The sequence below is a fragment of the Sorex araneus genome, chromosome 3 (assembly GCF_027595985.1).
Source record: "Sorex araneus isolate mSorAra2 chromosome 3, mSorAra2.pri, whole genome shotgun sequence".
In the NCBI taxonomy this organism is placed as follows: domain Eukaryota; kingdom Metazoa; phylum Chordata; class Mammalia; order Eulipotyphla; family Soricidae; genus Sorex; species Sorex araneus.
In genome coordinates this window covers 157,241,094-157,267,156 of record NC_073304.1, presented here as the reverse complement: position 1 = coordinate 157,267,156, position 26,063 = coordinate 157,241,094, and the positions used below count along the sequence as shown (strand labels likewise).

At 60.5% G+C, this 26,063-nt stretch overlaps 1 protein-coding gene across 1 annotated transcript in view; it reads left to right on the top strand.

The window, feature by feature from the left end:
* ST14 (ST14 transmembrane serine protease matriptase) overlaps positions 1-23,943 on the top strand; it is a 36,535-nt gene extending 12,592 nt beyond the window's left edge. Inside the window, exons 2-19 of the mRNA XM_004614123.2 lie at positions 9,686-9,845; positions 11,123-11,259; positions 11,375-11,445; positions 12,487-12,644; positions 12,732-12,767; positions 12,860-13,106; positions 15,615-15,754; positions 15,978-16,075; positions 16,632-16,741; positions 16,824-16,954; positions 18,096-18,200; positions 18,389-18,499; positions 19,053-19,166; positions 19,472-19,594; positions 20,463-20,649; positions 22,129-22,403; positions 22,777-22,913; positions 23,461-23,943. Of these exons, the coding sequence (XP_004614180.2) occupies positions 9,686-9,845; positions 11,123-11,259; positions 11,375-11,445; positions 12,487-12,644; positions 12,732-12,767; positions 12,860-13,106; positions 15,615-15,754; positions 15,978-16,075; positions 16,632-16,741; positions 16,824-16,954; positions 18,096-18,200; positions 18,389-18,499; positions 19,053-19,166; positions 19,472-19,594; positions 20,463-20,649; positions 22,129-22,403; positions 22,777-22,913; positions 23,461-23,622 (2,502 nt within the window). The 3' untranslated portion in view covers positions 23,623-23,943. The remainder of the gene's footprint in view (positions 1-9,685; positions 9,846-11,122; positions 11,260-11,374; positions 11,446-12,486; positions 12,645-12,731; positions 12,768-12,859; positions 13,107-15,614; positions 15,755-15,977; positions 16,076-16,631; positions 16,742-16,823; positions 16,955-18,095; positions 18,201-18,388; positions 18,500-19,052; positions 19,167-19,471; positions 19,595-20,462; positions 20,650-22,128; positions 22,404-22,776; positions 22,914-23,460) is intronic.
* The last annotated feature ends 2,120 nt before the right edge of the window (positions 23,944-26,063 follow it).

The following is a 26,063-nucleotide window of genomic DNA, read 5'->3' as shown; positions in this document are numbered from 1 at the left end:
ATGGTGCTGTTATCACCTGTGTATCGTGTCTCCTGGATGGGAAAACGGCCAAGTATTAGGCCGAGGCAGATGGCCAGGGGTTAGGCAGTGCCGGCTGGATGGAGCGGAGCGTGTTTGTTTAGCTGCAGACGGAGCGGGAGAAACCCCTGGGGAATTTCAGGAGCTGGGTGCCTGTGGGGCGGGGCGGCTTCCGCCTCGCCCCCGATGGGGATCCTGTTTATGCCAGGAAGGATGTACAGGGGAGGCACCAGGGACTGAGGGCAGGACTCAGGCCCTGCCCTCACCACCTGCGGGACTGGTGGCCCAGCGCGTCCCTCTGCAGGTTCATGCATCTCTCGTCACCTGAGCTGGGCTCAGGTGTACAAACCCCAGAGCTCGGGAGAGGTGTGAGAGGAGAATTCCGCCCAGACTTTCAGTGGGCTTTTGCACCAAGGACTTCTTTGCACTTCTGCAGAATCTCAGTGAGCCAAGTTCAGCACGGGGCTGGAGCGATAGTACAGAAGCAGGGCTGTGAGGGGCGGGGCGGCGCTTGCCTTGTATGCGACCAACCCAGGTTTGATCCTCGGTGGTCCTCCGAGCACTGTCAGCAGTGATCCCTGAGCACAGAGCCAGGAGTTACCCTGAGCAGCGCTCAGTGTGGCACCCAAATTGAAAACAACAAAAAAGGTCCAGCAGGTGGAGCTTGTCTGTCTCCTGGGAGCTTCTCCCAGCCCCGGGAGGGAACTGCCGGGCCCTGGGAGCCAGCAGGACAGCTGGGGATCCCTGAGGAATAGAAGCCTGATGACTCACTATAGCACCTTTGAAGCCACCAGCTTCCAACCCCGAGATAGACTGGTGGGCGGGGAGGTGGGTGTGTTTACAAGGCGCAGTCTGAGGGGAGCAGCCTCCCGGGGCTCCCCCCTGGAGCAACACCAGTGACCAGGAATCCCCACATCACTTACCCTGGTCCCAGCATGGCCCAGCGACTCGAGGCAGCCCCACCCCGGGCCCCGGAACAGGGAACAGGGGCCCTTGGTGTAGTTTCTTTTCCTCTGCTTTTTGGGCCACACCCAGCCGTGCCAGGGAGTGGTCGCAGCTCCATGCTTGGAGGACTGAACACCTCATGCAAAGCAGCACCCATGGGAATAGTTTTCTTTGGGCTGCACGTGAATCCGAGACCATCTTCCTGTTACAGCAGTGTGTCAGTAACGGAGGAACAGCGCCAGCCCAGGGAGACAGAATGTGGGTTTCACAAAGAGTCGAAAAGGGGTGAGGGCAAGAAAGAGAGAGAGAGAGAGAGGGAAAGGGGGGAGAGAGGGAGAAAGGGAGAGAGACGGAGAGAGAACTCGAGCAAGCGCCTGCCACAGAGGCAGGTAGGAGTGGGGGGTGGGGGTGATGGAGGGAACCTGGGGACTCGGGTGCTGGGAAGTGTTCACTGGTGGAGGGATGGGTGTTGGAACGCTGATGACTGGAACCCAATTAGGCACAGCTTCGTAAGTGTCTATCTTACATCGATTCAATAAAAAAAGTTTTTTTTTTTTTTTTAAAAAGGGTGGCCAGAGTGCTAGTTCAGAGGGTAGGGTATTTGTCTTGCAGGCGGCCGACCGGGTTCAATCCCCAGCATCCCGTATGGCCCCCCACACCCCCCCAGGAGTTACTGAGCATAGCCAGTGTGGCTGTGCCTCAAAACCAAAAAAAGGAAAAAGGAAAAGAGAAAAAGAGAGGAAGGAGAAAAAGAGAAAAAGGAGAAGAGAAAAAGAGAAAAAGGGGAAGGGAGGGGGAGGAGGATCGTCTCACATCAGCAGACACTGACTGGTCTGTGCCACCCCGGGGTCAGAGACTGCACCCCACCCCCTCGCCCTCCCCGGGTGGGCCTGGCTCCTGGGGCCTCCTGGCACCCTGCACTGCCCTTTCCTTCCTCGGGGGCTTGTTTCCTTGGAATGTCTGGGCCCGGAGTGGGGGCGCCTGCCTGGCGTGGGGGCTGGGCAGGGCGTGGGCGGCCTGTCATCAGCAGGACCTGCTAGACCGGAAGCGGTTATTAACCCACTTTCCAGAAGGGGAAGCCGACAAGGCAGGCGAGGTCTCACAGGCTGGACCTCGACCCCTGCACCGTCCAAAGGGAGGGACGGGATCCTCGGGGTGGGGAGTGGGGGGGTGGTTCCCAGGCCTCCATCCATGTGGACAGGGAGAGGGAACATGGCAGGGGCTGGTGGGGCTGGCTGGGGTCCCAGGGGCCCCTGGATCCTTGGGCGTGCAGCCGCACCCACTTCCCAGCCGCACCTTCTGCCTGACAGGGTCAAAGGGCAAGGGTGGCGGGTGGGGTGACAGGGAGGCAGAGGTTTAAGGGTCCCACTGCCCGCCCCCCCCCCCCCGCCCCGTGTGTCCTCTCCCAGGAAAAGTGCGGAGTCCAGGAAGTGGCGGGCTCTGGGCTGTGGGCGACACCGAGCCTGTTGGCTGTGGAGTGGGCCCTCCCTAACTAGGCCACGGGAGCCCGGGGGTGGCGGAGCTGCTGCCTCTGGGCCTCTGGGCAGTGGGAGGCGGGAGAGGGAGGGAGGCCGAGTTTCTGGGGCTTTCAAGTCCCCAATCCCCCTGGGGAGCCTTGTTAAACTTCCTGCCCCAGACCGCCTACTGGGACTCTGGGGGCGGGGCGGGGGGGTTGTCTGGTTAGGCTGGTTGCTTTCAAGACCTGACCAGTCCGGGCAATGTTGGGGGCAGGGCCCCTGGCACCCAATGGGGGGGTGCTCACGGGCTTTCTGAGCCTCCTGCTCCTTGCTGACTCAGAGGGGGCGCGTGGCTGTGTTGCAGGCCAGGCCCGTGCTCAGGGAGGGCACTTCTGCCGTGTTGGGGGACTGCGCTGCACTGGAGCTTCATTTATGGAACCCTGCACTACACTAGTCACTGTCACTGTCACTGTCATCCCATTGCTCGTCGGTTTGCTTGAGCGGGCACCAGTAATGTCTTCATTGTGAGACTTGTTGTTACTGTTTTTGGCATTTCCAATATGCCACGGGGAGCTTGCCAGGCTCTGCCGTGCGGGTGGCATACTCTCGGTAGCCTACCGGGCTCTCCAAGAGGGACGGAGGAATCGAACCCGGGTCGGCCGCGTGCAAGGCAAACGCCCTACCTGCTGTGCTGTCGCTCCAGGCCGGCCCAGGTTCAAATGATCTGCCACCGCCACAAGTGGTCCCCTGAGCACAGAGCCTGGAGTAACTCCTGAGCACTACACTAGTAGTTTTGTTTTTTTATTTTGGTTGGGGTCACACTTGACAGTGCTCAGGGCTGACTCCTGGCCTCTGTGCTCAGGGATCTCTCCTGGTGGGCTTATGGGATGCTGGGGATTGAACCCGGGTTGGCCGTGTGCAAGGCGAGTGCCCTTCTGCTGTCTCATCCATCCCTCCTGCCCCGGCCCAGGGCTTCCCCTCTCCTGTCTCTTGTCCCAGAGACCAGCCGGTGACCCGGGTCCCTCTGCTGGTGAGTTTCCCTGGGGCACGGGGCCTGTCTCCTGCTGTGTCACCTGGCCCAGGTCTGACCCGGCTGGCGCCGGGAGTGGCCGCCCCAGCCCGGCTCTGCCCGCGGCTTCCTGCTTTCCCCAGCCAGACAGCGGCTCTGCCCTCTCCGCTCAGCCACCCTGGGCTAGTGTATGACACCGTGAAATCGAAAGCCATCCCGTCCTGTGGGGGGACAGTGAGTCACCGAGAGTGCCCAGCACCTGCTTAGGGCTGACAGGTGAGCTGGTCGCCCGTCCTCCCCGCCTGGGCTCAGGACACGCCTGTGTCCTTGGCAGTGACCCACCTGTGCCGGACTTTCCCCCCAGAACGTCACCACAGATGTGCATGTCTCATGACCGTGACTTTCCAGGCAGCCCCTCGGCTTCCTGCCTGATCCCATCCTGCCGTCATCCCGGGAGGAACGGTGCTTTGCTGTGGGGGTCCCACCGGAGGCTCAAGGGGTTGCAAGACTAGCACCTTAACCTGTCTCCTCTGATTCTTGCTGTTATGCACCTGTTGCTTTTGTTTGCTTCCGTTTGGGGGCCACGCCCAGGCGTACTGGGTGCTGCGGGACCACGAGGTGCCCGGGGCCGGGGCTCAGTGTGTGCCTCGGCACGTGTGAGTGGTCTGGCCTTCCCGCGTGTGACCGCTCTCTCCCGAGGACCTCACTCTGAGGTCACACTTGAAACTTGCTGGCCCCTGGCGCCCGGAGGAGTGGAAACCGGCGAGGGCACCCTTAGCAGGTGTCTGGGAGGGCAAGCAGACCCATTCGGAAGGATTCGTGGCCCTCTTGGGCACAGCGTTCTTTGTGGAGCACGCACCAGCCCTGTCAGTCGGGGGCAGGGCTGTGACCCGCCGGTGTCTCAGTGCTTGTACAGCGGCAGTGTGGGGGCAGCCTGGGCCCTGCGAGGATCAAAGCCAGGACCCACACTTGCAGCCTGCGCTGCCCGAAGAGTCCCATCCCAGGAAACGGGGCTCTGTGGAAAACAGACACTTTGAAAAAAGAAAAGGTGCGGGGCTGGAGCGATAGGACAGCGAGTGGGGCGCTTGTCTTGCTGTGGCCCACCTGGCTTCCATCCCCGGCACCCCAACTCTGCCAGGTGTGATTCCTTAGTGCAGAACCAGGAGTAAGCCCTGAGCATCACCGGGTGTGGCCCCCAAACGAAGAAACAAGCCAAAAAGAAACCCACCTGCTTTGGGTGGGGGGAGGAATTTGCGTCCCTCAGTGTGTTTTGAACAGTGATTTTTATTGCTGTATCGTGGCCATGCCCAGCAGTGCTGGGGACCGGCCCTTGTGCCTTCCACCATGGGCCCCCAAGTGCTCCTCTGGGTGGGCGGGGGGCCGCGGGTGTGGTTGTGTCTGGCGTGACTGTCTTCATTGTCATTGTGACTTTGGACTGGTCACTCTCTCCGCCTGGTGTCCCCATCCATAAAACGAGTCTGAAAGTGGAGGCGAGTGGAGGATCATAAAAGGCTGCAGCCTCGTTACTCATTACACAGCGTTTCTGAGTGGGCCCCCACCTTCCCAGGCGGGTACAACCCAGGGCCTGCCGCCAAGCCTGTCCCACTGGGGAGTCTGCGGTCTCCCGTCCTCTCATGCTTCCCCCCCCTCCCTGAGTGCTCTGAGTACAGCAGGGACCCCGGCTAGTGGCCTTTACCACCGAACAGCCGTGTGGTCATCTCTGCATCCAGCTGCGCCCCGAGCCTGGTGTCCAGCACAGGGGTCAGTCCCCCCTCAGTGCTTCCAGGGGTGCCGTGAGGACCCGGTGAGGAAAGAGCCGGGACGTGCCGGCTCCATTGGAATGAAACACTCGGTTTCTGGTGCGCACGCCCTGTCCGGAGACCTTGGCCGAAGTCCTGCTGTTGCTTTGTTTCCCCTGAGACCAGAGAACACACACTCGCAGGGCAGAGAGGAACCCACAGCCGGGAAGAGAAAGACGAAACTCTGAGCCTGGGGACCCGGTACATGACGCAGAGGACAAGAGCATGTACTTCACATGGCAGGGGGCAGGATCGACCCCCTCGCACCACCAAGCACGGAGATAGGAACTGGGAGTAGCCCCCGAGCATCACTGGGCCTGTGCTCTCAAGCGATAAAGAATGTCAGTTACGGTTTTTGGTTTTAATTTTTTATTTATTTTTTTGCTCTTTGGGTCACACCTGGCCATGCTCAGGAGTTACTCCTGGCTCTGCACTCAGGAATTATCCCTGGCGGTGCTCAGGTCCGACCATATGGGGTGCTGGGAATTAAACCCGGGTCGGCCGTGTACAAGGCAAACGCCCTACCTGCTGTGCTATCGCTCCAGCCCCAGTTACGATTTTTGGGAGTTATGTTTGTTAGTTTATTTTTGGGCTATATCTGGCAGTACTCAGGCCTTTCTCCTGGCCTTGTGCTCAGGGATCACTCCTGGCACACTCAGGGCTCTGGGGAATTAAGCCCGGGTCAGCTGTGTACAGGGCAAGTACCCTCCCTGCTGTAAACTATCACTCTGGTCCTGTTTTATTTAATTTTGTGGTGCTGGGCTCCAAGGCAGGGCCTCACACACGTGCTCTCCCGCTACACTCACCCTGGCCTATGTTTTGTTTGGGTTTGGGTTTGGGCGACCAAACCTTGCGATACTCAGGGTGCTCCCTGCTTGGTGCTCGGGGGTCACTCCTTGGCTTGTAGCGTTAGAACTTAGGGAAACGCAACACTGAACTGACATGAGGGTCACTGAGTCTTTGTTAGAATGGCCACTATGGAGGTAACTCCCAGCGCCCAGTGCCGGGTGGTGGGGACTGGAGGGAGCCCAGGGGCCCTGCAGGTGGGCGGGGAATGGGACATTAGCTTCAGAGAACAGCTGGGCAGTTCTGGACGGCCGGGCCACACGCCTCCCAGACACACCGGCACACCTGCTGCTGCTCGGTATCTACCCGGAAGCGCAATGCAAGGACTTGCCCTGGGACGCCGAGAGCTGCTCCGTGGGTCACAGCCCCGAGCTGGACGCAGCGCTGCGTCCTGGAGGAAAACAAACGGCGTCCACACAGTGAGATGCTTCTCAGCCCAGACGAGGGTGCGAGAGCAGCTCTGTGGGGCGCACCCCAGGGCTGTGCTGCAGGAGAGGAGCTGGAGGAAGGGCCGCCTGCTCGCTATTCCCCGGTGTGAGGCTGTGCTGGGCCCTCGCTCACCGGAAGCAGGTGCAGGATCGCCTGGGCCGGGTGAGGGAGTTCTGGGGAGAGAGAAGGCCGAGAGGACATTTCTGAGCGTGGTAGAGAAGTTCATGATCTTGACTGTGTGGATGATTTTGTGGGTTTTTTGTTGTTGTTGTTTTTGCTTTTTGAGTCACACCTGGCGATGCACAGGGGTTACTCCTGGCTCATACACTCAGGAATTACTCCTGGCAGTGCTCAGGGGACCATATGGGATGCTGGGAATCGAACCCGGGACGGCTGTGTGCAAGACAAACGTCCTACCCTCTGTGCTATCGCTCCAGCCCCGATTCCGTGGGTGTTTATGTGAGTCCCCAATCTGGTTATCATGCCATCTGATACAGATCTTTGTTGTGTAGTGATATATGTCAGTTGCAGTCACTGAAGCTGTTATTTTCAGTTCGGCACAGCAGGTAGACTTTGGCTGGCACACAGCCGACCTGGGTTCAATACCCACAACACCAGGTGTTCCCCGAGCCCCACCAAATGGGATCCTCGAACGCAGCGCTTGGAAGTAAGCCCCGAGCACCCCTGGGTGTTGCCCCTAAAAGCAAAGAAAGAAGAAGGAAAGATTCACATTGCCAAACTGTTGGGTGTGCCCAGTAGAGAAATTGGAGAGAGCTCAGAGGGCTGGACACAGCCTGTGTTTGCTGAAACCTGGTTTTCTCCCTGGCACTGCTGGTCCCCTGAGCACTACTGGGTGTGGCGTGAACGAACATCTGACCAGACACTTAATTGTGGCCTGCCTGGGAGGTCCCTTGTAGCTACTGGGGCACACCGAGCTTCCCAACGGTCTCCAGGGGCCCTTTCCTGAGCCCAGTGTCTTGGGGCACTTCGGGGAAATGTGCAGCTTGAAAAGGCAGAGAAAGGCGATTTCTTCGAGATACAGGATTTTGCATTCAGAATGCAAGAAAGAGATCCAAGGAAGAACTCCCAGAAATTAAATTAAATTAAAGTTTTGATAGCAGAAATAGGCTAAGGAAAGAGGTAGACAATAACTGAGGGCAAAGTAGATAGTGCAACAGGAACCCCAGGAACGCCCATCAGAGCAGAGGAGGGAAGGACGATACGGGGACTCTTCCCGACTCAAAGGGCAAGTGGAGCAACAGGCCTCAAGTGTGATAAACTCGACAGGCCCAATTCAAAGCATGTCCTCAGTGCTCTCAGTATAATAAAATCCTGAAGGAATAACCTAGGTCTGGGGCAGGAGCAATATACCGTGGGCAGGGCACTTGTCTTGCATGCAGCCCACCCAGTTTGATCCCTGGGGGCATGTATGGGCCCCCGAGCACCACCAGGAGTGATCCCTGAGTGTAGTGCAAGGAGCAAGTCCTGAGCACTGTCAGTGTGGCCCCAGAGCAGTCACACACAGAAATCCTGGGTCTGTATTATCTATTTCTCGAGTAAAATTAGAAACTTACACATACGGAAGGGGCCAGTGGTGCAGAAGTTAAGGTGCCCCCCCCCCCCCGTTCTGTTCCTGTTGTTTTCTGAGCCACACCGGCAGTGCTCAGGACTCACTCCCAGCTCTGCTCTCAGTGATCATCCTCGGCAGGCTCGGGGGACCCCTGGGGAGGTCCTGGGGATCAAACCCTGGTCGGGGCGTGCAAGACAAATGCCCTGCCCGCTATACTATTACTCTAACTCCTTGAAAGTGTTTTAAGTGGTTGCCTGTGGATTTTTTTCTTTTTTAAATGTGTTCCTATTGAGATGTGGTGTTTCTAGATGGTGTGTGGTTTGCTCTGTAGCCGTCGGTCGGATACACTTAGAGATCGTGGGGGGCCTCTGTGGCTGTGGCTGCGGCCTTTAGATAAGTCACAAATCTGACCCATTAAGTTACCACCGGGGCGCGGGGGCAGGGCACAGGTCTCTCCCAGTGCAGCCGGCATGGGGTGGCACCTGGCCTTACAGCCACCTCACAGGCAGCTGGAAAGATCCAGAAACATCGGTTCCCGCATGCCAGGTGCAGTTAGGCCGCCGGTGGCCACAGCCCCACGAATCGGACCGTGCCTGTAGTTATGGGGCGTGGGCCTTCGTGACAGAGTCCTTTGGGGTAGGGGATGTGAGGGACACAGTCGCCGCCTCATGGGACTGGCCTGTCCCTGCTCAGGTCCTGGATATGATGTAATCCAGATGCCACCTGGTGGGAGAAAGGGGAGGGAAGGCAGCGGGAAGGTCACTGGCCTGGGACTTGGAGGTTCGTTTTTTTTTTTTTCACACAAGCTCTTGGTGTTTTGTTCCAGTTTTGGGGTCACACCCATGGTGCTCAGGGCTCCCTCCTGGCTCTGTGCTCAGGGCTCACTTCCATCGGGGCCCGGGGACCATGTGGGGTGCCAGGGATGGAACCCGGGTTGGCTGTGCTTCAGGTCAGCCCCAGCCCTGCTGTGCTGTGTCCTGGCCCCCACAAACCCTGGGGTGCAGGCACGGTAGATTCCGTGGAGACCTCCCTGCTTGCCCGGAGATGCTCGGAGCATCCCCGCAGGCAGGTGCGAGCAAAGGTTGTCCAGCTGGGCCTTGGCATCCTTGCCTGGACTTGCCACTTTTTTATTTTCCGCTGTTAAACAAGGGTGGAGCAAGGTCCCCGGGGCGGGCACTCGTTTCATGTGCTGCCCACGGGCTCCTGGCTGAGAGGGGTTCCCCTCCAGCGGCCCCTGGCGCCCTGCCCACTGCTGTACCCCAGGAGGAGGGGCGGCCTTTAGAAGTCGGCAGGAGGCCTGCGGTGGCCAATCAGGGCCCGGCCTGGAGCTGGCCCCCGCCCGCCCACCTGGGCTTCTCCCCGCGTCCAGGATGATTCATTCCTGGAGAAGAGCCTGCAGGACGCACATCACTTCCCCTGGCACCACCAGCTCTTCCGCTGTCCATGCCGGGGGTGGCCTGGGCTCTGGGATGCGTGGAGGGGGCGGCGGCGTGGCCCTGGCTTTGGTGGCCAGGCCGTCCCGGGCAGAGAGTAAGTGTCCTGGACACCCTTCCTGGCCGGGGCCGGGGCGGCAGGGCCGCTGGGTGAGCCGCTGCTTCTTCTCTCCGCGCAGAGCATGAACGGCTTTGAGGAAGGCGTCGAGTTCCTGCCGGTGAACAACACCAAGAAGGTGGAGAAGCGCGGCCCCAAGCGCTGGGTGGTGCTGTTGGTGCTGCTGGTCGGCTGCCTGCTGCTGGCGCTCACCGCGGGGCTGCTGGTGTGGCACTTCGAGTGTGAGTGTCGGGCTGGTATGGGCGCTGTAGCTGGTGTGTGGGTATCGGGGCTGGTGCATGTATGAGTGTGAGTGTGGGTGTCAGGACTGGTGTGTGGGTCTCCGACTGGTATGTGCATGTGTGTGTGTGTGTGTGTGTGTGTGTCGGGGCTGGTGTGTGTGTCAGGGCTAGTGTGTAGGTGTTGGGCTGGTGCGTGTGTGTGTGTGTGTCGGCTGGTATATGTGTGTCAGGGCTGGTGTGTAGGTGTTGGGCTGGTGCGTGTGTGGGTGTGGGTATGTGTGTCGGGGCTGGTGTGTGTGTGTCGGGGCTGGTGTGTAGGTATTGGGGCTGGTGCGGGTGTGGGTGTGAGTGTGGGTGTCAGGACTGGTGTATGGGTGTCCGGGCTGGTGTGTGAGTGTTGGGATGGTGTGTAGGTGTCAGGCTGGTGTGTGTGTGTGGGTATAGGGCTGGTGTATAGGTGCTGGGGCTGGTGTGTGTATATGAGTCGACTGGTGTGTGTGTTGGGGCTGGTGTGTGGGTGTTAAGATGGTGTGTAGGTGTCAGGCTGGTGTGTGTGTGTGAGTTGGCTGGTGTATGGGTGTCGGGCTGGTGTGTGTGTGTGTATATCAGGGCTGGTGTATGCCAGGGCTGGTGTGTGTGTGTGTGAGTCAGCTGGTGTGTGGGTGTCAGGGCTGGTGTGTGTGTATCAGGGCTGGTGTGTGGGTGTCGGCTGGTGTGTGTGTGTCAGGGCTGGTGTGTGTCAGGGCTGATGTGTGGGTGTTGGGGCTGGTGTGTCTATGTCGGGGCTGGTGTGTGTGTGTGTCAGGGCTGGTGTGTGTCAGGGCTGGTGTGTGGGTATTGGGGCTGGTGTGTGTATGTTGGGGCTGGTGTGTCAGGGCTGGTGTGTGGGTGTTGGCTGGTGTGTGTGTCAGGGCTGGTGTGTGTGTGTGTGTGTCGGGGCTGGTGTGTGTGTGTGTCGGGGCTGGTGTGTGTCAGGGCTGCTGTGTGGGTGTCGGGCTGGTGTGACAGTGTGAGTGTGGCTGGAGGGGAGCTGCCTTCCCCAGGGGTACTCTAGGCCGTGCTCACACGGGTCCCTGTGCGTGAGCCCAGGCCCCTGAGTCCAGGCCAGAGGGAGGTTCAGCTGGCAGAGAGGGGCTCAGGGCTGGGGTCAGCGCTGGTGAGGAGGGTCGGAGCTGTCCAGGCCTTAGGCCCCTGCAGGCACTGATTCCAGGCGTGGCGATGTGGGCACCCCGGTGGGGCTGCACCCCTCCCCTCACCCTCCTCCCCTGCTCACCCAGACCGGAATGTGCGGACCCTGCGTGTCAACAAGGTCTTCAACGGGTACCTGCGGATCACCAATGAGAACTTCCTGGACGCCTACGAGAACGCCAGCTCCAGCGAGTTTGCCAACTTGGCCCAGAAAGTGAAGGAGGCGGTGAGTTCTGCCCCCGGGCGGGGAGCCGAGCCCTCCCCAACGGCCAGAGGGAGCCTCGCATTGTGTCCGGAGCCCCAGGTCGGCCTGGGCCTGATGACTTCCTCTCTTCCTGCAGCTGAAGCTGCTCTACAGCCAGAGCCCGGCGCTCGGCCCCTACCACGAGGCGTCTGAGGTGACAGCCTTCAGGTGGGTGCAGGCGCCTGCAGGGCTGGGCGATGGGGGTGGGGACAAGAGCCCGCGTGGGGACAGGGCATGTAGGGACGGCTGCTGGGAATTTCTGGCTTTCCTCCGTGGGCACCTTTCAAAGTGCTCCAAGAAAGCAGAGCATGGCCAGGCAGATGACTGAAAGGGCAGGCCTGGGTTTGACCCAGCCCTGTTCCCACAGAGCCCTCTGGGCTCTGCCGGTGCCCTGCTGGCCCCAGCACTGAACCATCCTGCCCATCCCCCGAATAATCCTAGGTCCTAGGGCTGTTGATTTAGCTGCTGCATCAGGCTGAGTGCTTCACACAGGCATCCTGGTCCTTCTAGAGAGCAGCTCGGGGTTTGGAGGGATGGCACTGGCTTTGAATAACCAGCCCCTGCACCCCTGCTTTGAACCTGGGCACCACTAGGGGTCGCTCCTGAGCACAGCGCCAGGAGCAGCCCCTGAGCACAGGGCCTGGGGCAGCCCCTGAGCACCCCCAGGTGTGGCCCCAGGAACCATGAGCAGAGGGCAGCTGGGGTCTGGGCATCAATGCCCTGTGTCTGACTGGCTCCTGAGTCTTAACTCCAGCTCGGGTTATTCTTATGCCTTTTAAATTATCTGGCCACACCCCGCAGTGCCTGGGGTCTCAGGGGCTGGGGGAGGCAGGGTCTTGAGCTGTGTTGAGGCTGGGTCCTGGGCTCCGGTGACAAAGCTCCACACAAGGAACATGTTTATTATTGTTGTTGCTATTGTTGTTGTTTTGGGTCCACACTAGTGGTGCTCAGGGCTTCCTCCTGACTGCACTCAGGGATCACTCCTGGTCGGCTCAGGGGGCCGTACGGGATGTTGGGGAGCCAGCCGGGTTAGCTGCATGCGAGGCAGACCCCCTCCCCGTGGTACTCTCTCTGGCCCTCGAGGGACATCTTTTGGTCACCCCTTTGTGTGTGCATTTGGGGGGTTCCCAGCTGCCCCTCGCAGCATCTGGAGTGGGTGGCACCGGCGGGTCCCTGGGGCGCCCGCACTCAGGCAGCTCCTGTCCCCAGCGAGGGCAGCGTCATCGCCTACTACTGGTCGAAGTTCAGCATCCCCAAGGACCAGGAGCAGGAGGCCGAGCGTGCCATGGCCGAGGAGCGTGTGATCAGCCTCCCGCCCCGCGGCCGCAACCTCAACACCTTTGAGCTCACCTCCGTGGTGGCCTTCCGTGAGTGTGGCTGTGGGCCTGGGCACCCCCCCTCGGGGAGCACGCAGACTGGCCCCTAAAGTTTTTCTTCTCCCTCTCGTTCTCCAGCCACTGATGCCCGAACTGCGGAGACAAACCAGGACAGTGAGTAACATGCCCAGTCCCGGGGCAGCCGAGGCGGGAGCTGGCCAGGGCGTCCCTGACTGGCCCGCCTACCCCCTGTCCTGTGCCCACAGACAGCTGCTCTTTCGCCCTGCACGCCCGGGGCCAGGAGCCCCTGCGCTTCACCACGCCAGGCTTCCCGGACAGCCCGTACCCAGCGCGAGCCCGCTGCCAGTGGACGCTGCGTGGGGACGCCGAGTCCGTGCTCAGTCTCACCTTCCGCAGCTTCGACGTGGCGTCCTGCAACGGCTCCGGCAACCACCCTGACCGGGTCACGGTGTACGACACCCTGAGCCCTGTGGAACCGCGGGCCGTGGTGCAGTGAGTGTCCGAGGCGTGGGGAAAGGCGGGGCGGGCAAGGCGGTCGTGTATGGGACTGGGGTGCATGTAGGTGCTGGCGTCAGCAGGAGCCGCGGATGATTCCCTCGGCCAGGCACGGGGCGGGAGCCGAGCGCCTCCTGCTGTCTGCCAGGGCCAGCTCCACCATTGTCCTGAGGCCCTGACATTCTGCTTGCAGAAGGGGCTGAAAGATTGTCCCGGGCCAAGGAGATGCTCGCAGGGCTGGAGCTCAGGCTCTGCATGCTAGAGCCCCAAGCTTGACCCTTGGCACCACATGGTCCTCTGAGCACTGAGTCAGGAGTATCCCACGCACTGTTGGGGATGACCCACAAACAGACTAAAACATTCCCCAGAGCAAATGCCAAGCAGGCTAGGCTGGAGAAGTCAGTCATGGGCAAGAGGCTTCCTCAGGGAGGTGAGGGGACGGTCCCTGGCTGGCCGGAACAGTCCAGTGGGCTCTGGCGTCCGGGCTAGCGCTGCTTGTCTGCTGCCTGCTCAGGGTGGGTGGACACTCTGAGAGTCCCCGCAGGCTGAGCACCAGGGGACGGGAAACAGGAGTGACCGCCAGGGTGCCCACACTCTGGGTCCCACGCAGAGTCTGGCCCAGGAAATGCCGAGGGGGCTGTGTCGGGCAGTGAGGAGTGACTGGCGACACATTCAGGCCGGACACAGCATTGCTGTCTGCGAGCCGCTCCTCCCAGGGATGATGACCCCGCTGGCCCATGTACTGACTGCAGTAACAGGTACTCCCAGGGAGGAAGTAGAGAACTCTCTGAGGACGGAGTCCTGGGGGCCAGGGAGAGGCAGGAGCACAGGCTCTGTATGTGGGGAGCAGTCTTGAGCCCTGATACCCATGGTCCCACCAGGAGCGACCCCCTGAGCACTGGGCAGGGAGTCATCCCAACAAAACTCGCTAATTGGAATCTTTGTAGAAATTGTTAAAGGGTTGAACAAGGGTCAGGAGAGGGCCCAAGGGTGGAGCATGAGCCTCTCTTTGGAGCCAAGTTCCGTCCCAGCTCCCCAACACCACCTCGGTGGCTCTGGAACCCCCCCATCACCACTGGGGACTCCTATAAAATTTTTCTGTCTTTTGGGGGGCCACACCCGGCAGTGCTCAGGTCTTCAGTGCTCTGTGCTCAGGGCTCACGCTAGGCAGGACCTGGGGGACCATCTAAGAAGCCAGAGATCGAATCTGGATCGACCGCATACAAGGCAAACTCCTGCCTGCTGTACTGTCGCTGCGGCCCCCAGTTTTTTGTCTTAGACTGGAGAGATGACACAGGCTTAGGCACTCCCCTTACTGAAGCTGACCCGGGTTCCACCCCCGGCATCTCCGAGCAGGTCCAGGAGTGATCTGAGGACGGAGCCAGGAATAGTCCTGAGCAGCTCCTGGTGCGGCCCCCACCTGCATAGTTCTTGTTTTGTTTTGTTCTGTGTCATACCCGGCGTGCCTGGGGGTCCCTCCTGCTCAGGGATGCTCCCAGGAGAGCTTTAGGGGACCAGACAGTGCCGGGACCAAGCCGGGGCGAAAGAACCTCAGTCCTGCTGTGGATTAGCTGTGCATTCTTTATTCTTGTGTGGGAGGGTGGTCAGCGATGCACAGCAGTTACTCCTGGCTCTTGCACTCAGGAATTACTCCCTGGCGGTGCTTGGGAGACCATATGGGATGCTGGGAATCGAACCCGGGTCGGCTATCGCTCATGCCCTGACTGTGCATTCTTGACGTGTTGTGGCTCCACTCTGCCTCGGCTTCCATATTTGCATGGTGGGAATAGTGGCAGCTACTCCGTGGCCTTGTTCTGAGCCTGGAGTTAATAATAGGTGGACAAGCAGCGCCTGGTGGGCTGTGAATACGGGCGTTTGTGATCCCAGGCTCCGGGCCCTCCTGCCGGGCCCGCGGCATATCTGTGCTTGTTTGCGTCCTTCCCTCGATGTTGCTGTTCCCGCAGTCTCGGCTGTGGCACCCACCAGGGTGGACGAGCACAGTTCAGAGTCTGCACACTTGCCATCGCGCTCTAGCTGGGTGTGGCACGCTGGGCTCCCGCTGGGCACACTCGTGCTGCAGCTCTTGGACCACATTTCAGAGGTGGTGCTGGTGGGGGCTGGTTCCCTGGCTATGGGGCTTGCCCCCACCCGCCTGTGTTCAGGAGCCACACTCAGCACACGTGGGTGGCACCAGGGTCCAAACTCATGGCCTCACATTTACAAATAGGCACTTGGAGGCACTCAGTCAGCCCTGGGCACCTGGTCCTGGTTTTCAGTGGGCCCTGACTTGTTGATGACTGTAGTTGTTGCTTTGGTTTTGGGGGCCACGGCCAGCTGTGCTCAGGGGCCTCTCCAGGCCTGGGGGCTGAGCCCGGCTCTTGCATGTAGAGCAGGAGCACTTGCCTCTGAGCCTGGTCCCCCCTAGAGAGCGCCTTCTGGATGGCCAGGGGTGGGGCCTGGGCTGGGTTGCCCCCTCTAATGTGGCCCATCCCCTCTGCCCCGCAGGCTCTGTGGCACCTACTCGCCCACCTACAACTTGACCTTCCTCTCCTCCCAGAATGTGTTTCTCGTCACGCTGATCACCACCACTGAGCGCCGGCACCCCGGCTTCGAGGCCGTATTCTTCCAGCTGCCCAAGATGCACAGTAAGGACGGGGCGGGGGCAGGCAGCATGTCCCGGGGTCAAGGTCAAGGTCAGGGGCACTTAGGAGCCGTTCTCTCCAGGAGGGGCTCTCTCCGGCACCAACACTGCCCGGAGTGTGTGGCCTGTGGGGAGCACTGAGTGCCGGTGTGTGTGTGGGGATACTGGCACGCTTAGACCCCTTCCTCACTCCCGGGACTCTGACTCTCTCCCGCCTTTGCTTTCAGGCTGCGGAGGCTCCTTGCGTGGTGCTCAGGGGACGTTCAGCAGCCCCTACTATCCGGGCCACTACCCACCCAACATGGACTGCACATGGGACATCGAGGTGGGGGCCGTGGCGGGCAGAGGCGGGCGGCTGAGTCCCTTCATCCCAGAGAGGGGCCATCGGCAGCCCCGCGGGGCAGGAGAGAGAGACAGTGCTGCCCCTTAGGGCTGCCGTCCCTCGGCCCTAGAGCCCAGTGCCATCAGTCTGTCTGGCCCTCTGTCTGTCCGAGGGTCTGCCCTTCAGTTGTCTGTTTATGTGTCCATCCATTCTTTTCTCCATCTATTCATTTGTGTGTCTGTCCATCTGTCATCTCTCTGTCCACTTGTCTGTCCATCCTTCACCAGTTTGTTTGTCCATTCCTCTTTCCATCTGTCCATTTTTCCGTCCATCAGTCTCAGTTGGAGCAGGCATGGGAGAGGCTCTGGCCGCCCTGCAGGGGGACGGAGGGGCTGGGCAGCTGCCGTGGGGCTGTCCCCTCGTGTCACCTCTGCCTGGTGTGGGAACCCCAGTCCTGAAGCTGCGTGTCACTGCTTGTCATGCCCAGGGTTGGAGAGGGGACAGTTCTGCTGGGTTGGGGGCGCGGGGCCATGGCCAGAGCTGACCGCCTCCCCCGCAGGTCCCTGCCGACAAAAACGTGAAGGTGCTGTTCAAGTTCTTCTTCCTGCTCGAGCCCGGCGTGGCCCTAAACACCTGCAGCAAGGACTACGTGGAGGTCAACGGGGAGAAGTGAGTGCGCGGCCGTGGGGGGCGGGCGGCTGGCCCGGAGCCCCCCTCCATGGGTCCTCTCCCTGCCCTCGTCCCCCTGCAGGTTCTGCGGGGAGAAGTCACAGTTCGTGGTGACCAGCCAGAGCAACAGGCTCAGCGTCCACTTCCACTCGGACCAGTCCTACACCGACACGGGCTTCCTGGCCGAGTACCTGTCGTACGACTCCAGCGACCGTGAGTCTCTGCCCGCTCCCTCAGAGCCTGAGCCCCGCCCCCTGTGCCTGTCGCTCCCATGGCCTTGGCGGGAAGGAGGGGCTGCAGAGAGCAGCGGGGCATGTCTGAGCCCCAAGCCCACCTGCTGCACCCCCGGCCGAGCTTCCCCCTCCTCCTGGGTCCTTTGGTGTCTCTGTGGCCCGGAGAATCTCTGCGTGTCTTCGTGGCCTTGCAGCGCCCCTCAGGGTCATCTTGGGAAACACTGGCCAGGAAGCGGCAGGCTGGGCCTCCCAGCTCCGGAAAGCGACTCCTCGGGGCCCTGGACCGTGCCAGGGTGAAGGCCCTTGCCTGGTATCCCGAATCTCCAGCACAGCAGATGGTCCCCCCAGCCTCTCGGGGTCTCTCCCCAAGCATTGCTTTGGAAACCCCCAAGTAACACAGGGGGGCGGCTGCTGGAGCGCTGGGCTTGCCTTGGAGGGTCCTGGATCTGAACCTCAGCATCGCAGAATAAAATCAGCCCAGGAGCGATAGTACAGCGGGTAGGGCGTTTGCCTTGCACGCAGCCGACCCGGGTTCGATTCCCAGCATCCCATAGGGTCCCCTGAGCACCGCCAGGAGTAATTCCTGAGTGCAGAGCCAGGAGTAACCCTGAGTATTGCCGGGTGTGGCCCAAAAAGCAAATAAAATAAAATAAAATAAAATAAAATAAAATCATCCCACCCCACAGAGCCAGAGCTGTAGCACAATGGGCAGGGCATTTGCCTTGCATGGAGCTAACCCAACTCAATCCCTGGCACACCGGGTGGGGTCCTCTGAAACCCACTCGAACCCCACCAGTAGTGATCCCTGAGCACCCGAGGGTGTGGCCCCCAAAGCAAAACAAATGAATTGATTTATACACCCACACGAGAGCTCAGCAGTGGGGAGGACTCGCCCTTGCTCCGTGGTGGGCCGCCCAAGGGGGGAGTTGGGGGATAGCAGTGTTTTCCCTGGTCGCGTGCCTGCTGGCCATGGCCCTGAGAGGTGGGGACCACTTGGTATTGTGGGACCCGGTGACCGTGAGGCGTGTGGGAGGAGCAGGTCCAGCCGACGGGGAAACGGGCGGTGGGCCGCTCTAGCGGTTATGAGGGACGCCCCCCTGACTCAGCCTCCCTCCCCACAGCCTGCCCCGGGAAGTTCGTGTGCAACACGGGCCGCTGCGTGGCGAAGGAGCTGCGCTGTGACGGCTGGGCCGACTGCTCCGACTTCAGCGACGAGCTTGGCTGCAGTGAGTGGGGGCCCTGCACCCTGACCTCGTGCACAGATACCCAGGCCCTTCCCGCCCTCTGGGGTCTCGAGAGCTTGGCGGTGGGGCACAGGGGGGACAGTTTCCACAGCCCTTCTAGTCGGGGTGCCACTGAGCCCTGAGGTGCGGTTCCTGAGGTCCCTGACACACCCCCACCCCCCGCCCCCCAGAGTGCAACGACACCTACCAGTTCACATGCGCCAACAAGCTGTGCAAGCCCCGCTTCTGGCTGTGCGACACCGTCAACGACTGTGGGGACGGCAGTGATGAGCTGGAGTGTGGTGAGGGGGCGTGTTGGGGAGGCAGTCTGAGGGGGGCTCTGGGAGCTTGGAGGGAGGGAGGGGGGCTGTCTGAGGGGGTTCTGTCTGAGGGGGTGCTGAGGGAACTCTGAGGCAGGAGGCTGTCTGAGGGGGGCTGTCTGAGGAAGAACTGTCTGAGGTGGGTTGTCTGAAGTAGGCTGAGGGGGGGACTGGGGTCTGTCTGAGGCGAGCTGTCTGAGGGGTGGTGGGGGCACTGAGGAGAAACTGTCTGAGTGGGGGGCTGTTCGAGGGGGAATTATCTGGGGGGCTGTCTGAAGTGGGCTGTCTGAGGGCCTGAGTGGGAGACTGGGGGCTGAAGGGGGCTTTCTGAGGGAGGATTGTCTGAGTGGGGACTGTCTGAGGGGGGCTGAGGGGCTGTCTGAGGGGGGCTGGGGGGACTGTCTGAGGGGGCTTGTCTGTGGGGGTTGTCTGAGGGGGGCTGTCTGAGTAGCTGCGGGGGCACTGTCCGTGCTCCCTGTTCCCCCCCACTCCCACCTGCCCCCAGCAAGTACCCTGTACCTTGTGCCCCCACCAGGTTGTCCAGCTGAAAACTTCAGGTGTAACAGTGGCAAGTGCCTCCCGCAGAGGCAGCTGTGTGACGGGAAGGACGATTGTGGGGATGGCTCGGATGAAGCCAAATGTGACAAAGGTGCGGCCTGGCCCTGCCCGTGTCCTTGGAGCTGCCCTGCCTTTCAACCTTCCAGAAGGGCGGGGGGGGAGGAGGGGGTGTGTGACACCTCTTCGGGGTCAGGGACACACCTCCATGTTTAGTGTGGTGAAGGGTGGCTCGCCCTTCTGGAAGATTCCAGAAGAAACTTTAGCAGGGCTGGCAGGACATGGGTGGGTGTGGCTGGATGGAAACAGGCCCGAGTGAGGCGTCAGGCCCCTGTTCTGGTTGGTGCCACTGGTGCCACTGAGAAGTTGGTTCCCTCTCCCCATGTCCTCATTGCGCAGTGAACATTGTCACCTGCACCAAACACACCTATCGCTGCCAGAACGGGCTCTGTGTGAGCAAGGTCAACCCCGAGTGTGACGGGAAGAAGGACTGTAGTGACGGCTCGGATGAAAAGAACTGTGGTAAGCAGGAGGGCCCTGGACGGTTGGGCAGGTCACTCACTGTGCAAAGTGCAGACGGTGGTGGATGTCAGGCTGGCACTTCCCTCGTCTAGCTCTGCCCTGGTGAGGGGTGTGAGGGCCTGGGAGGAAGAAGGACTGCCAGCTGGCATCAAAGCCGGCCCCACCCAGCTCCTCAGGGCCACTGGAGCTGGGCTGGTGGCCTGCCCCAGCTTCCCTACCCCACCTGGAGCCCTCGGCAGGCTTCTCCTGCTTCCTTCCCCCTTGCTTTGACTTCCAGCCTCTTGACACTTCAAGGCACTGGCAGAGGTCTAAGCTGTCCCATGACATCACATACTCTTCCCTCAGTGCTCAACAAGGAAGTCGGGGGCTGGACTTTGGGCTTTGCATGTTGGAGCCCTGGGTTCAGTCCCCAGCACCGCAGAGTCCCCAAGCACCAAGGAGGGAGTAACCCCGAGCAATAGTACAGCAGGGAGGGCATTTGCCTTGCAGGCAGCCGACCCGGGTTCAATCCCCAGTACCCCGTGTCATCCCCCGAGCACTGCTGGGAGTGATTCCTGAGTGCAGAGCCAGGTGTAAGTGCTGAACGCTGCTGGATGTGGTCCAATAAAATAAAAATAAAAGAGCGCCCCCTGGCTGTGCTGGGGGACCGTTTGCAGGGCCAGGAATCCAGCTGGGGCCGGCCGAGGGCTACATGTGACAAGTGCCTTAGCCCCGGTGCTTTCTCCAGCCAGGAGAGGGTTTAGACTTGGAAGCCGAGGAGAGGGGCAGGAGAGGACCTTAAGGCTCTGAGGCCCCTGCTTAGAGCTTGGTTGTGGGGGGTGGGCAGGTCCCCTGGTTCTCATCTCGCCGTCCCTCTGCCTCTCCACAGACTGCGGGCTGCGCCCCTTCACCAGGCAATCCCGGGTGGTCGGGGGCAAGAATGCAGACGAGGGTGAGTGGCCGTGGCAGGTGAGTCTCCACGCGCAGAGCCAGGGCCACGTGTGTGCAGCCTCGCTCATCTCGCCCAACTGGATGGTGTCCGCCGCGCACTGCTACACGGATGAGCTGATCTTCAGGTGTGTCCCTGGCTCCCTCCCTCCGGCAGTGGGCCCTGTCCTCAGATGCCATCCCCCACACCCCATAGACTCCGAGACTGGTCCCCGAGCACGCAGCCAGGAGGAAGCCTTAAGCACCGCAGGGTGTGGCCCAAAAACACAAAGCAAAAAGTGTCCACATATAAAAACGATTTGGTTGGGCTTGTTTACTTCTCCTGTGGAAGATCTGATGAACAAGACAATTTATGGGCCTTGAGGACTAGTATTAGTGACTTGAGTCCCAGGCGTGCAGGCTTGTGGTCTGAGGTCAGACCCTGGTGTCTGACATGAGTGTGATTCTGGTAGCTATTGGCCATCTGTGGTCCCTGGGTGTCCTGGTGACTTCCTGCCGCACCACGGCCAGGTGTGTCAGACGCACATCACCCCAACACTGAGGGGAGGGACGGAATATAAACTAAGCATGCATTTGGATAAAAATATGTTGAGAGAGGGGCCAGAGTGAGAGAGCAGCAGGGATGGCGCCTGCCTTGCATGCACAACCCATGTTCCGTTCCCGGCACCTCGAATTGTCCTCTGAGCCTGCCAGAAGTGAGTCCCACACAGGTGTGACCCTAATACAATCATGAACGATCACAATCACGCAATCCCATTAATCATTGATTTCTCGAGCGGGCTCAGTAACCTCTCCATTTGTCCTTTCCCTGAGATCTTAGAAGTCTCTCTCGACTTGGCCCTCCCAACGATGTTGCACTGGAGGCTCTTTCAGGGTCAGGGGAATGGGATCCAGCTTGTTACTGGATTTAGCATATGAATACACCATGAGAAGCTTGCAAGGCTGTCCCATGTGGGCAGGAAACTCTCAGAAGCTTGCCAGTTTCTCCCAGAGGGAGAAGTAGGCTACAAGATGTCGCTTCTGGGAGCTCGCTTTTAAGTCTCTGGATGTTGGCCGTTGATGGGATTACACACACCTGGGTTCCTTTGCCGGTACCTTCATGCATGAGGCCTGTCTGAACGTGTGAAGAAGGGCCTCGAACATGGCTGTAGCTAGGTTCCAGTGGTCTTCGGCCGCCGGGAGTTCTGCTCGGGGTGGGGAAGGAAGCTGGAACCCATCCCCTCTGAGGGGCCCCAGGGAAGACAGAAAGGCGTGCAGGCAAGAGACTCTCTGCTTAGACCCTAATACAATAACAACTAAATATTAAAAGAGGGAAATGGGACGAGAGAGAGAGTGCTCTTGCCTTGCATGTGGCTGACCCGGGTTCCATCCATGGCACCCCATATGGTCCCCTGAGCACGGCCAGGAGTGAGCTCTGAGTGCAGAGCCAGGAGTAATCCCTGAGCACCCAGGGGGCGGCCCCGGAGCAAAAAATAAATGAAAATCAGAGGAAGGGGGAAGTGGGGTAAGGGGCGTGAGTGGGTGCTGGGGGAAGGCACAGTAACACCAATTGAGGGTCTTCTGCCCGCCTGGGGGTGCTCACTATGGCTTTCTGTTCCCCTCCCCAGTTACTCGGACCCAAAAAAGTGGACTGCTTTCCTGGGCCTGCACGATCAGAGCAAGCGCAGCGCCCCAGGGGTGCAGAAGCTGGGGCTGAAGCGCATCATCCGACACCCCTCCTTCAACGACTTCACCTTCGACTACGACATCGCGCTGCTGGAGCTGGAGAAGGCGGCCGAGTACAGCAGCACGGTGCGGCCCATCTGCCTGCCGGACGCCACGCACTCCTTCCCCACCGGCAAGGCCATCTGGGTCACCGGCTGGGGCCACACCAAGGAGGGAGGTGAGCGCGCTGCCCCGCCGAGCCGAGTGGCCGCAACCCAGGGCTTCACCGAGTGCCGGCTGGGAAGTCTGCCTGCTTTCCGGGTGGTGCGAGTGGACTGCTCTGTTCTGCTGGGAGCACGCGGGGAGGAAGGAGGGTGCGGTCGTGCCAGGAGTGACCCCTGAGCACAGAGCCAGGAGTCAGCCCCGAGCACCGCCCCACCCAGCGAGATGTGCAGACTCTGGGTGGGGGGGCGCTTCTCCCCGCCTCGTTACCCTCCTGCTGGTGACCTGCTCCTGCCCGTGGGTGCTTTCGGCGCGGCTCCCTGGGCGCCCGGGGGTGCTGCTCCCCGCAGTGCCTGCGCCCCGCCACACCTCGCCCTGCTCGCCCGCAGGCTCCCCGGCATCGATCCTGCAGAAGGGCGAGATCCGTGTCATCAACCAGACCACCTGCGAGAAGCTGCTGCCGCAGCAGATCACCCCACGTATGATGTGCGTGGGCTACCTCAGCGGGGGCGTGGACTCCTGCCAGGTGCGCCTGCGCCGCGGGGCGGGGCCTCAGGAGGGGCAGGGCGTGGGACGGGGTGGGGACGGGGCGTAGGATGGGGTGGGGGCGGAGCATATGAAAGGGGTGGAGTCGGGGCGGGGCATCTTGAATAGGCAGACCCTCAGAGGCGGGACACAGAAGGGGGCATGGCGTCAGTGCTGAGCACAGAACACAGGCAGGGACTCGGGCAGGATTCAGAAAAGGGTTCAGGAGTGGGCACAGAAAGGGGTGTGGCATAGAAGGGGGCGTGGCACCCGTGGGTTATGTTAATGAGTGGGCGTGGTCTCGGTTGGGCACCAGAAAGAGGCGGAGCCTTGGATGGTAGAGAGCAGGTCCAGGTGCTGAAGTGGAGAGGTTGGGGCAACTGGGGGCGGGGGGACGCCTGGCAGGAAGGGGGCTGCTGGTGGGCAGGGCTGGTGGGGGTTTTGCTGGGGGCTGGAGTAGGAGATGGGGCGGAACTGATCACCTGCAGGGAGGCGGTTCCTCATTGGGGTCGGCAGGGGGACACTTACCTGGGGCCATCTCCCCGCAGGGTGACTCCGGGGGCCCCCTGTCCAGCGTCGAGGCAGACGGCCGCATCTTCCAGGCAGGCGTGGTGAGCTGGGGCGACGGCTGCGCGCAGAAGGACAAGCCAGGCGTGTACACGAGGCTCCCTGTGTTCCGGGAGTGGATCAAAGAGGAGACGGGGGTGTAGACGTCGCGGGCGCAGACAAAACGGCCCGCTGCACCCCTCCTCGGGTCTGGCACTGAACTGAACCCCCAGGACTCTGGAGACCCCGTGGGGGAACGGGAGCCGGGCCGGAGGGACAGCCGCGTGCTGCACAGGGCTGAGACACAGCGGCCCCTCCGACAGCGGGACCCTGCCCAGGGACCTTCCACAGACTGGCGGGGAGCAGGCGCTTCCAGGGACCCCGGAACAGAGGGCCCTGAAGACAGGCGGGGCCAAGCTGGAATCCTGGGCCCAATTTCCGAGCGCCGTGAAATACACTTCCTTTTCGGGGAAAGCTTTTTCCTACTGGAGTTTCTGGGTTCTTCTTTCTCCTCCAGCGTCGAGGAACTCCCCTTGGCTCAGACCCCGGAGTCAGGCCAAGGAGGGCCGTGGGTCCAACCCGGCACTGTGCAGGGAGGGATGCAGAGGGTTCGAGAGGGAAGTCTGGGGGCCACGCAGGAGCACAGATGGATGGCAAAGGGGGAAACTGGGGGCAGAGGTCAGGGAATTTCCTGAGCTTGTGTGTGTGATTCGTGTCACTGTGTGTGACCCATGTGTCACTTGTATGCGTGGGGTGCTCCTGAATGGATAGGGCGCGAGAGGGAGTAGATGCGGCCCTGTTATGTCCTCCTTTGATTTTTGTTTGGGGACCACACCGGTGGTGCTCAGCGGTTCCTCCTGACTCTGCAGTCAGGAATCACTCCTGGTGGGACTTGGGAGTTGATATGGGATGCCAGGAATTGAACCTGGGTTGGCTGCATGCAAGGCAACCTTACCCTCCGTACTGTTGCTTTAGCCCCAGGTTTATTGCTTGTTGATGTAAAACATACTCTCTCAGAGCGCGCTCAGCTCACTGGAACACGGGCTTTGCCTGCAGATGGTCCAGGTTGGACCCCCGGCACTGCATGGTCCCCCGAACATGGGGCTGGGGGTAGCACCTGAGTACCACCGGTTGTGGTTTGGATGGCCCAGCAGGATTGTGCCAAGGGTTTGGAGAGGACCACAGGGGTTCTGGATAGACTCGGCAAGGTTGGGCAGAGAAGGAAGTACCTGGACAGCGTGGGAGGAAGGTGGGGTCTCTTTGCTCAGTGCTGTAGCTCCAGGTTGCCGCGCAGATTATGCTGATGCTTATTTGTTGACGGAATGTTCTTTGCCCTCCACTTGCCCTCAAAATGTATTGAGTTTTGGTAACAAAAGTGGGGAGAAAGGGGCTGGAGCGATAGCACAGCACATAGGGCATTTGCCTTGCATGCGGCTGACCTGTGTTCGATTCCCAGCATCCCATATGGTTCCCTGAGCACCGCCAGGGGTGATTCCAGGGGTGATTCCTGAGTGCAGAGCCAGGAGTAACCCCTGTGCATAGCCAGGTGTGACCCAAAAATTTAAAAAAAAAAAAGTGGGAAAGTGGGAAGGGCTGGAGGAATAGCACAGCGGGTAGGGCGTTTGCCTTGCACGTGGCCGACCCGGGTTCAAATCCCAGCATCCCATGTGGTCCCCTGAGCACCGCCAGGGGTGATTCCAGGGGTGATTCCTGAGTGCAGAGCCAGGAGTAACCCCTGTGCATCTCCAGGTGTGACCCAAAAAGCAAAAAAAAAAAAAAAAGTGGGGAGACAGAGTCTAATGGAGCAATTTTGGAAGATTTCATGGAGGAAGTGAGCTTCCTCTTTCAACTCCCCTGTCCCTTTGTTGCTGTGGGGGTGCAGGAGATCATACTCAGCACGGGGAGGTCAGACCCTGCCTCTCATACCTACAAGACTTTGCCCAGAGCCACATACCAGGTCTCTTGGCTCTTTTTTTTTCTTCTTTTGGGTCACACCCGGCAGGGGTCACTCCTGGCTCTGCACTCGGGAATTACCCCTGGCCGTGCTCAGGGGACCATGTGGGATGCTGGGAATCGAACCTGCGTCAGCTGCGTGCAAGGCAAACGCCCTATCTGCTGTGCTATCACTCTAGCCCTTCTCTTGGCTCTTTCACTTGATTTATTTATTTCTGTGTTGGGGGCAACACCTTGTAGAACTTAGGGACTACTCCTGTCTCTGTGCTCAGGGGTCACTCCTTGCGGTGCTTGGGGTACCATAAGTGGCACCTGAGGTTAGGGTACCCCATAAGCACTGCTGAGCAGTACTTAGGAGGCATCTGCAAAAATCAATGCAGATCGGCCTCCTGAGCACTGCCAGATGAGCCCTGGGCACTCCAGGGCCCAAGCAGCATCAAATCCTGGCATTGACCTGCTGGCCCAATTGACAGAATTGCAGAGAGAGGCTTGTCCTGAGCACAGTGGGACCTTCCTCGCCCAAATCAGTGCCAAGTCCTTGCTGCAGGGGTCGTCCCGCTGGGACCCCATTCCCACCAGTGGCCTGGGAACTGTCTGCAGGTTCTCCCTGGAGTGCCCTGGGCTCATACACATCTTTGGGCTAAGTATGATG